The sequence below is a fragment of the Mytilus californianus genome, unplaced genomic scaffold, assembly GCF_021869535.1.
Source record: "Mytilus californianus isolate M0D057914Y unplaced genomic scaffold, xbMytCali1.0.p SCAF_2, whole genome shotgun sequence".
Taxonomy (NCBI): domain Eukaryota; kingdom Metazoa; phylum Mollusca; class Bivalvia; order Mytilida; family Mytilidae; genus Mytilus; species Mytilus californianus.
The window spans coordinates 77,077,492-77,089,303 of NW_026262668.1; the positions used below are offsets into that span (position 1 = coordinate 77,077,492).

The 11,812-nt window shown below is 33.3% G+C and overlaps 1 protein-coding gene across 1 annotated transcript in view; it reads left to right on the top strand.

Moving 5' to 3' along the window:
• The first annotated feature begins 1,223 nt into the window (after positions 1-1,223).
• LOC127728233 (deleted in malignant brain tumors 1 protein-like) overlaps positions 1,224-11,812 on the top strand; it is a 48,654-nt gene continuing 38,065 nt past the window's right edge. The window contains exons 1-3 of the mRNA XM_052235480.1: positions 1,224-1,397; positions 10,343-10,493; positions 11,580-11,812. Coding sequence (XP_052091440.1) covers positions 1,349-1,397; positions 10,343-10,493; positions 11,580-11,812 — 433 coding nt within the window. The 5' untranslated portion in view covers positions 1,224-1,348. The remainder of the gene's footprint in view (positions 1,398-10,342; positions 10,494-11,579) is intronic.

Consider the following 11,812-nt stretch of genomic DNA (forward strand, 5'->3'; position numbering starts at 1 on the left):
GCAGTCAGTTTGGCCCAAATTTGTCAAAATAAGCTAAAAATCATCGCTGATGTATTATTTACTTGCAAGTGAATAATTTAACCTCAATTGAATTCGTATTCATGTGACCTTCAATTTAACCCTTTAGCTGGAGATGGGTTACGCATGTACTAGGCGTGTTCAGCTATTAAAATGAAAATAATGTTAACATTGAAAGTGAAACAAGGGTGAACCATTGATCCACAAAAAATCGTTCTTATAGAGGTAAAAACGATGATTAACATATTTTTTGAACCAACATCATAAAATTGAACAGACTTAGAAAAAGCCAATTGCACGAGCTGGCTATCTATTTATATTTATGTTTATATCGGGTTATATGACCGTCGGCAATATTCAGAGGTCACCTCGATAGTTTATTAGATGGCGTCTAGACTAATATACGCACGAAATGCTGATACATATTATAGAGTCCATGCATTGTTAGTCTATCCGAATAATTTTTGCAAAGAATTCCGCTCAAGCCGGTGCTATGGGCCGTCTCAAAACTTGCAGTTACATGTAGGTGAGAGTTTTTTTTTAGTTATTTTTGCTCCGTGTTGAAGGCCTCATTGTGACTCAGAGATGAAGAACAGCAATAAACACGCTGTTCCTTTGCTTTTTGTATTTTTTGCTGTGCATGTACTGATTTTGTGTCATGGATGGATACTCCATATTCTTTGTTTTTCTATTGTTAATTGTTTAATTTAGACTTTTTGTAATTTGGATTTACGTTTTAGCATGTTATAAATCAAATGTGAGAATTTGAGTCAAATCGGTGAACATAAATTTGAAAGCTAATGCCCCTTTGACCTTTTTTTTCGCAATTCAATTCATACTTTATCATAACACAATTATTTTGATTGTATCACTCATAGATAACTTGCGCTGTTTTTTTTTTTTTTTTTAAATCCATCAGATAATAAAGATCTCGAACAAAAACAGGACTTTTTAGATTTGAAAAAGTATTTAATCGAATAAAGATCTCAGTTAAATGTAAAATTTCTTTCATTCAAATTATTCCGGAAAAAACTCAATATATTAGAGATCAAGGACGTATAATGATAGCATATATAATGACTCGGACCGTTTGCAAAAATTGTTTTGTCTGTTCTTGTAAAGTCACATGATGGGTTTTTGTGTTTGTCATTTGTTGTAATTCTCCGCCCTTTTAGCATGGTAATGGTATATATTCTGGAACAGCGCGAGTCAAGTACCAGGTATACATTCCCGGTAATGTATGTTGCACAATAAAGTTATGACATGATATAATATAAAATATAAACTTTCAAGTCCGATTAAGACAAAAACTTGAACACGACATTTTAAAATGCTATTCCAACTGTTGTTTTTCAGTGGATCAATTTTCCTAATTGAAGGTAAGTTAAAGTTGTAATTAATTTTAATATAAAAAAAGTTACCTACCCTTAGTTCCCTTTTGATCTCCATCAGTGGGATAACAAACGTATAGTTATATTAAAAAAAACGTACAATTAATACCGTTCAGAAAAAGCACTTCTCTGTAGATTACCGGTACTGATAACAACAATACAGATGTACAAGATAACAATTCTCTCAATAAACTAAAATTGCAGCATCAAATAGTGCTGTCATTTACTGAAAGTAGCCTCATATTACTACATATATATCTCCGACAGCGCCTCGGGATAGAATTCTTACAGCAACTTCATACACAGTGCAGGAAGACGCGATCTTGTGCATTGCCATTAGTAAATTTGTACCGAATTTTAAGGTAAAATGATCTCAAAAATTACAGACGCTATATGGTTTAACAACAACAATAAGCCCGTGTCAAAAAATTATTAATTCGAAATGATAATATGTAGTATTGGAAATTAAACGTTTTATGCGTTTGGTAATCATTACCTTTCATTTTTTTAGGGACAATTTTCAGAATACATGTTCCTATCATTGTTTTGTTTTTGGACTTATTGACAAAAAGTATTTATGTTAAACGTGGTTCATTTCATTTTATGAAATTTCCTTTCTCTTTTTATGGTCCGTATTAAGACCAGCTCAATTCCAAATTTCAGGACCTTTGCGCTTTTTTACCTGTAACACGAACGGACATCTGTGCTCCAAAAATATGGACATTTGCGCTTTAAACTTTGATACACCTATGTAAAATTGACTGGAAATTTGCGCTTTTTACCTAGTATAAAAGTTTAACTGTAAACGGAATTATCATTTTGACATGTATGGATGGAAAATTGAAATTTAGCAGCTGTATACTATTCATGGATTTAAAAATGAAAACTTTATTCATCTTGTGTTCATTCTTTTGCCTGGAAAGTCAGAGGAACTTTTCTTCGCAAAATGTCTGTACCAAGTCAGGAATATGACGGTTGTTTACCATTCGTTCCGTTGGTTGATAAAGTATCACGTATGATTTTGTCAGTTTTTATGGACTTCTCCCAAAGGAAATGTGAGCTTTTGCCATCACTTGGCGTCCGTCGTCGTCCGTCGTCGTCGTCGTCCGTCCGGTGTAAAATATTCCAAACATCTTCTCCTCTAAAACTACTGAACCAATTCCAACCAAACTTAAGCTGAATGATCCTTAGGGTATCTAAAATAAAGTTGTGTTTTATTTTCTGTTTCGTCAAAAAACATGGCCGTAATGGCTAAAAATAGAACATAGAGGTAAAATGCAGTTTTTGGCTGATATCTCAAAATCTAAAGCATTTATAGCAAAACTCACAGGAGTGAAAGTGTTCATTAGGTAGAGATCTACATGCCCTGAAATTTTTAGACAAACTAGACAACTGATTTTGGGGTTATTGCCCCTGAATTGACAATTTTAAGGAAATTTTGCAGTTTATGGTTATAACCTTGAATGTTATAGAAAAAGATAAACAACAAACAGCAAAAGTGTTTTTCAAAGTAAGATCTTCAAGTAATTCAAATGATCAAAATTGTCAATTGACCCCTGAAGGAGTTATAACCCTTTAAAGACATTTATTCTTAATTTATTCATCATGTTTGTTAATTTTCAAAATTTATGAAAGATTAATGCAAAAAAATTTCAAATGACCGATTCAGGCTCTTGAGAGCCTCTTGTTAATTTACCTTGGAGTTCGGTATTTTTGTTATACTTCTTTCTGCAATCTTTAAAATTGAGAATGGAAATGGGGAATATGTCAAAGAGACAACAACCCGACCAAAGAGCAGATAACAGCCGAAGGCCACCAATGGGTATTCAACGCAGCGAGAAAACCCCGCACCCGGAGGTGGTCCTCAGCTGGCCCCTAAATAAAATTGTGCACTGGTTCTTTGAAAATGGACGTCACACTAAACTCCAAAACATATAAAGGAACTAAAATTGAAAAAAACAAACAAGACTAACAAAGGCGAGAGGCTCCTGACTTGGGACAGGCGCAAAAATGCGGCGGGGTTAAACATGTTTTGTGAGATCTCAACCCTCCCCCTATACCTCTAGCCAATGTAAAATAAAGAAACACATAGCAATACGCACAGTAAAACTCTGTTAAAAAGAAGTCTGAGTCCGATGTCAGAATAGGTAACAAAAGAAACTAAGCAAAATGACAATGATACATAAATTAACAAAGGACTACTAGCAGTTACTGACATGCCAGCTCCAGACCTCAATTAAACTGATTGAAAGATTATGTCTTCATCATATGAAAATCAGGTACAATCCCTTCGTTAGAGGTTTAGTATCATACCATCATAAAATATATGAGAAGAACATAACCCTTATTATGCCAACAACTGGTTTTAGAATAAATGTGTTTATTTCCGATGCAAAGACCCTATGAGTGAATCAATATTAATACCAAAATATGCAATCCTTAATGATCTGCCAACAGTATCTAACTATATCCCTTCCGAATAAGTCTGTTTAAATGTTTGGTTAGCTTTTGAGGTGAATGCCGACATTTTTGTGCTTTGTGAAGAATATTACCATAAAATATTGGATGTGAAATACCTGAACGTATAAGATGTCTGCATATTGATTTATATTTACGAATGATGTCCTTGTACCGATGATAAAATTTAGTAAATGTTTTGACTAGTTTGTGATATCAAAAACCCTGGTGTAATAATTTTTCAGTAATACAGAGATTTCTTTCGTTGAAATCAAATACGTTGTTACATACACGAGCGAATCGAACAAGTTGAGATATATAAACACCATAAGATGGTGACAAGGGAACGTCTCCATCTAAAAATGAATAATTAACAATAGGAAATGAAAAATCATCTCTTTTATCATATATTTTGGTATTAAGCTTCCCGTTAAAGATATAGATATCAAGATCCAGGAAAGGGCAGTGTTCATTGTTAGTATTAGCTTTATTTAAAGTCAGTTCGGCAGGATAAATCTCTTTAGTGTACATACTGAAGTCGTCATTATTGAGAGCAAATATATCATCTAAATATCTAAAAGTGTTATTAAATTTTTGAATCAGATGTTGCAATCATTGTTTGTTTAAGCCATTTTTGAATTAGTGATGACCTCAACTTGATTTTTAAACCAACGGCTGTTCATGTTGACATTGAAGAAAGAGTCGTGGTTAATATATAAGAATTTATTTCTTTCCGCCCTTTTGAAGTATTTTCGTTTGGCAAAAGTTTCTAGTTAGTACTTGCAAGTGAATACAAAGATTTTTTTCAATACTTTTCCTAAAAAATAATTTTCAAACGGAAGGAGATATTTTCACACGTTTTTTTCAAAGTGTTCCTTATAATTTAAAGGATTTAAGGAAATCCCTAAAATGAATGCGATTTTTTGTGTGTGAAATCATACAACTTTTGGTAATGAAAAGCTGTAGATATTTTTTGACAATGCAAATGCATATAGAAAAAAAATCTACCGTTGATTGTTTTCTTTCAACTTTGATTTATCAAACGATTTTAAAAGAATAAAATGGGGGTCCATGTGCTCATTTTGTAGTTAGAAATAAAAAAAATAGTTTTAGAAATCTAGCGGGAATCCCATTTTCCTTGTTTTGGCGGTTAATTACGTCACAGTGTATTCTTAATGCGTGTTCGTTTTCTTCGCAAATACTTTCAAATTCACTTAACTGATAAGATGATTTAAGTGATTTTTTCGAATTTTGGATGCTTAATCGTTGCTCGTTGAAAAAACAACGTGCTAAATTTGGATGCATTATTATCTACCAAAGGTTATGGATCCCAGAACAATATGTAAGTGCGCAATGCTCTCGGTCAATACCTTTCTTTTCAGCTGGGTTCGATCTTAAACTTTGCCGTAGAGAATTGACGAGGAGAACCGAAAGCTGGAGATTCAGATTTTCGAACATAAAACATTCTGGATTTGTTCCTAAATGTCTCTTTTTAACACATATTTCGTTGCACGTCACAATCTCTATAAATTGGTCCAAAATCAACTTAAAGTGCACCGCCACCTAATTTCATTTTTTTCAATTTCAGTTTTTTACCCTATTAGTAACTTCAGAATTTGGACATAAACCATTCTGGAGTTGTTATAAAAAAGATGCGCGTATGTCTCATCTGCTACAACACCTATATAGTCGTTCACCGTAACAATCTCTAAACAAATGGTCCAAAATCCACTTAAAGTAACAACATAAAACATTCTGGAGTTGTTACTAAGCTACTCGCCAATGTCTCTTTTACAACAACTATAGGTCCTTGTCCTTCAAAATCTCAATAAATCGGTCTAAAATCAAATTGGAATGCACCCTTCAGTCTTAGTGTGCTAATGTGTTACCATATGAACATTGTAATTTAGCTATTAACAGTGAAAAATCAATATAGAAAACAAAGTAAACATACCTAACTGAATGTATTGTTGTTATTTGTTGTTGCAATATTGAAGTCACAGTACATAGAGAACGCGAAGGCGCATTTCATAGAAGACACTGTTTACACAGTGTGGTTAATGAATGCCTATTATCGATTTATTTCGTTAGAAAAGAAAGTTTTGTTTAGTTTAAGCATATTTTGTTTGCATAAACACAAATTGGATGAGACACAAGTCAAACAGACTTATGAAGTCTTCTTCATTTAACATATTTAACAATACAATATATATAAAGGCATGCATACATTACATATTATTTCAACATTTGTATAAATTGGACAGAAAAAATAAGTGGCACAAAAGAAGAAGGACATAAATTAATAAAAAACAAAAGAAAAAACAAACAAACAAACAACAACAACTAAACTTAGATGATGGTGTGTGTGTGGTCATGTTTTACTATCTAAACAATAAGGAATCTATTCGACCCTCTAATAAACTCAAAAACATGTTTAAAGATATTTTCATTTTGCCCCTGAGTAAGTAAACTACTACCCGAGGTTAATAGTTCTATATTTAATGGACAATTATTTGGTAGCCAGCTAAGATTTTCTAAAAGCTTACTTCGTTTTTCTTAATATAATATACATTTAAAAAAGAAATGATGCGAATCTTCGCGATATACACCGCAGCGGCAAGCTGATCAGAAATAGTATTAAGTTAGCAGAACATCGAAGAGTAATGTTGAGAAAGATTTGTATTCTTTATGAAGAATTGCATCCGTTTTGTTTTTAGATAACTTTTTCGTCATTTTTCAAAGATTTTATGTCTTCTCATAAATGTTGCGCCATAAGGGAAACCTGGGCCAATCTGGTTTCTCAGCCCCTGCTGCTCCAGTTTGACAGTAGAACGTACAAAGTTACAGTCATATTTGTATATTGAAGGTTATCAGGTCTACACAATGATGTCGGCTAATAGGAAGCACATAACACTACGAATAAATGAAGGTGGTAATAGAACCATGAGACTCCTAAAGTGGTAAGGGTTAAATCAGGATAACTACTCTATCTTTTAAATCGTATGTACATTTTTAAAAAAGTGTCGTAAATGAATGGGAAATTAAATGACATTTTAACGACGAACTTAAAAAATAAATAAATAAATAAGCTTACACGTTGCTTTACACCAATTTGCACGAAACACATTGAATGATAGACATATTTCGAGTTCTTTTTTTATGAATGCGTTAAGCCGGTTGACCAATGTTATGCCACTTAAATGACCTTATTGAACAACCGAATTTTACTGTGACGTAATAGCATAAGCATTGATAAATTATTCATGGACATGACTTTCGATGTTAAAAATATGTTATTTGGAGTAGGCCCTTATTTAAAAGGTAAAAAATTGCCACCTTAGGCGAATATGAAATTTCTTGTTCAAAGACTACTAGTAGTCGAACAAGTTGCTTTCAGTAAAACAGCAATAACAGTAGTTTTCCGACCGACACGAACAAAGACAAACAAGCAATTTTTTTCCAAATGTTTGGTTGAAATGTTTCACTCAACAAGGGAAGTGAGGGGTTCCAAATCAACCAACGGCTACGAATGAGTCTGAAAATCAAATGACAACGAAGTTGTGAATGACGGTCGACAAATTGAGACATAAAGGCCACACCCAGCATGCAGGCAGGTTGCAGTTGGGCCTTGAAAAAAGTATTCAGTATATCAGTTCGGCGAAACAGACATTCCGGTCAGATATGGGATTTACATGCAAACCCCCCCCCCCCCCCCCCAAAAAAAAATACGCCAGTTTTTTATTCACCATGTTCGTTTAATGCTGAATAATTCTGTTGGATTTTTTTTTCTTATAGCAAAAAAGGGGACACGATAATTGTTTTCATTACAGATACGGCCAGAATTTTTGTTTAAGGCAAAAATCAGGGTCAGAATTTTTTCTCTAAAATATCTCAGACTGCCCTATCAAATCAAATGTTCCGTACCTTAGACTTTAAATATATCTAGAGCTTACTGACTGGGGGTCATTATTCAGCAAAGTTATTAATTGGCTGGGGCGTGTGGGGTTAAACATATTTTCGTAGGTAAATAATATTGCCGTGGAACTTTTTTTTTCATGAGAGTGTACGGTGTAATAGAGTATTACTTTCTGTTGAGTGGAAATATGAAATAGAAGTCAATACGTTCTTGCTCAATCCTTTGTCGCTTTGAAGGCGTCATGCTTGTCATCCTCCGCCTAAGCAATGTGTTACTGTAATTTGAATTTCAAAATGACTGAGTGACTGATCAACACCACCATAGCGAAACACATGACTGACATAATCAATAATATATTACAGTAAATACGAGCGAAAAATATCTTTATAAGTAAAGAATTGTCGCTTAAAAATTAAATACACAACCGGGAAATTGTAAAGTTCACGAAGTCTAGTCTGATTCATCATTTTACAAAAAAACAAAAAAAACTTCAAGCAAAAAGGGGGGGGTGCGTACGCCCTCTACGCCCCCCCCCCCCCCCCCCCCCGATCCGCCACTGATAACGTATTGACTTAGTGAAAGTCCTTAATTTAATATTAGATATTAGATTTGTAAATAGCGTAAGTTTGAAAGTGATATTGACTCAATGATACTATTTTTGGAAATGATACGGACTCGATGTAACTATTATTGGAAATGATATTGAGTCGATGTTACTATTTTAGTAACATGGATTCAACATAATTTTTAAAAATAGTAACGTCGAGTCAATATGTCAGAACAGTGAAAAAATACAAAATATATATCGGAAACACGTGACCAAATAAACCAATGAGAAACAAGAAAAATCAAACCATATGTAATATTCACCAATAAAGATAGTCCATGCCAAAAAAATCATTTGGAATAAATAAAGGAAACAGTAGTATACCGCTGTTTAATAGTCATAAATCGATTAAGCGAAAACAAATCCTGGTTGCAAGCTAAAACCGAGGGAAATACATCAACTATAAGAGGAAAACAACGGAACAACTGGAACACTGAACTGCAACAAAAACAAACGCGAACAAACATAGAAACGAAATATTTGATAACAGCTACCATAATTCTGACTTGGTACAGGACATGTTCAGAAAAAATGGTGGGTTTAACCTGGTTTATGGCTAGCCAAACCTCCCGCTAATATGGCAATATTAAAAATACCGCCAAAATGACAACACTTAGTCTATGTGACAGGAATACAGTATAAACAAACGCAAGAACACTCAGCACAGAGAAATACATCAATAAATAATATGATAGTACATAATTACATGTAAACCGCAGAATAACAAGGGAACATCCAATGAATTTACGACAGCACACCAGGACACCACAAACGAAGTATAGGATACCGATTGCGTCGAATTTGATAGACATCTTGATTGTATGATAAACCTGAAAGTCATTCGTAGCTAAAACAAACCGAGAAAAGAGGAAAACACGAAGGTGAAAGGGATTGTAGTCAAAAGAAGGCTAGAAATATACGTAATTAAATATTTGTATAAATACCACAAAAACTGATTACGGTAAAATTAATTTTGCAGTCGAACTCATGCGGAAAACAAGTTATGAATTTGAACTTTGAACTTCGTGCTGTGATCACGTACATGTAAGTCGATTCAATTTAGGAGTATATAAAAAGAATGTTAGAAAATGTAATTTAATGAAATAAGATTTTCGTTTACAAATGAGAAGGGAATAGCATTATATGCGTAATGGATGTTTTAGATATGGTGTAACAATCACAAAAAACTGATCAGGGCAAAATTAGTTTTGTAGTCGAATTGTACGACTGTTAACGACCATTGAATTGCAAAAAAAAGCGGCAAAATGTAACAATATGTAGATCTACTGTTAAAAGTACCAACCAACAAATAATACCCACTACTGGACATACTATTTTATTCAAGCTTTCCTTATGCAGCCAAAATGTTACGCTCGTGCTACTTAACCCTATTGAATCCTGATTGAGTATAGAATGGGGTAACCCATATAACGATTAACAATACAATTTTCTTAAATAACGTAAACAAAAAGTATTTTAATCCATTTGACCGAACGGTAGCTGACAAATGCAATTTGAAGAATGACAATAACAAATTAACCAGACGGTAATGGCCATTCCTACCCTTCTAACTCAAATTATTCCGTGACCTATATATAGTCATAAATGACTTAAGTGCGCTTAAAGTCATCAACAGCTCAGTAATCAGTGCTTCGGTATGGACATGATTTTTGACAAGAAAATGTTAAAAATTATTATGAAACTAAGGTTCCAACTCCTTCCCTAAAGGCAAAATTGATGGAGATGAATTTGGCTATACTTTTAAGGTCCTCTTTTACTTGGTTATATAGCTTCTCACGCCTTTATATATTTATACGTTTTTGGTGTTCAAATGTTGGGTTCCGGATGCATTCCTTATGAAGGTTAATACAGGAAAGCGCTTCGGACTCACGAAATTTGTAAAGTTTTATTTTGTGTAACAAATCTAAACAGGAGCGACTTAATATTTTTCAGGACAAAGCATAATCATCAGTTTAGCCGGTAATGGGTCTACTTCGCACCAAGGTCGTGTGGAAATTACAAGAAACAACATCACAGGAACTGTATGTAAAGATAAATTCAATGATAATGCAGCAACAGTTGTGTGCAGACAACTAGGTTTTCCGTATGTAAATAATGAGTGTTTTACAGGTTTGAAATATATAATCATCGAAAAATGACCCATCTTGAATTTATTATTTTGAATCAGTCAGTGCATTAGAATGAAATTTTGAAAGAAAGTACGAAAAACATTAATCAATTGGATATTTTAATTCCAAGCACACGTCGCTATTTATATAACTACCACTGGCTCCATTCCACTTATATGAACTGTTGGCGCATTGAATAAGCTCTCTAAAAAGTGCTTCGATATTGCTATTATTATTTGATTAATTTCGGTTAAAACATTTAAAAAGTTTATTCCGATAACCTTTGTAAATACAATGGTATACAGAAAACACTAGTAACACAGTCACCCTCTGACACAATAATGGTGAAACATGGGGTTTCCATAGAAATATTTAAACATGTACCGGATTGTCTTTAAAATAAAAAGATTAATAGCAAAGTAATAATTTAACGAAATAATGTTCCCTTTTCACATTTGATTAGAATAACTTGCTTTCATGTATAACACATGTTATTTAAGAGGTGGTATTTAATTTTTGTGTATACTATGAAAATGTTACAAGTTGACATTGCAAATCCCTGACGGAAAGTTTACCTTAGAGTTTATTACTCGACTAAAAATTAAAGCAGAAAAATGATTTCCAGATAATAGCACAATAATTTCCAACAGCTAATTTCATGGCAGAAAATACACCATGAAAATAAGTTCATTTATGGTAATTCGATGTAAAATATCCTTTTAGATAAGGTATAAGATGGGTTATCATAATTACGTATACACTCTTTTTGAGAGGACAAATTTGTCAATATATGTCTAAGCTGCACATGCTTGAAAAAAGTTAATTGCGTAGTGTATTTTTGAGCTTGATTATAATTTCATACAGCAAATATTGTATTCATTGACTTGTTATCATACATTTATATTATGCTTGCTTGAAGTTCCAGTATGTGTTCAAACAAAGTAAATACACATATTTAAGAACTATATGAACCAAATTTTTGTTTTGTCGATATTCTGAAAAAAAAATTTAAATCAAATATTTTCGTCGGTTTCTATTCTGAAGTTTTTTGTTGTTGTTAGAGGTGATGGAACAGCTATAAATGATACAAACAGGTTTGGAGCAGGTACTGGACCTATATGGCTAGACGATGTTACTTGCGCAGGAAATGAACGAAATATTGAACAATGCACATTTCGAAGTTGGAACCAGTCAGATTGTACACACAACGATGACGTGGGTGTGATCTGTAGTGATACATCTCCAACCTCGACTCCTACTACTAGAGCACCTATAATTGTACAACCATCAAACT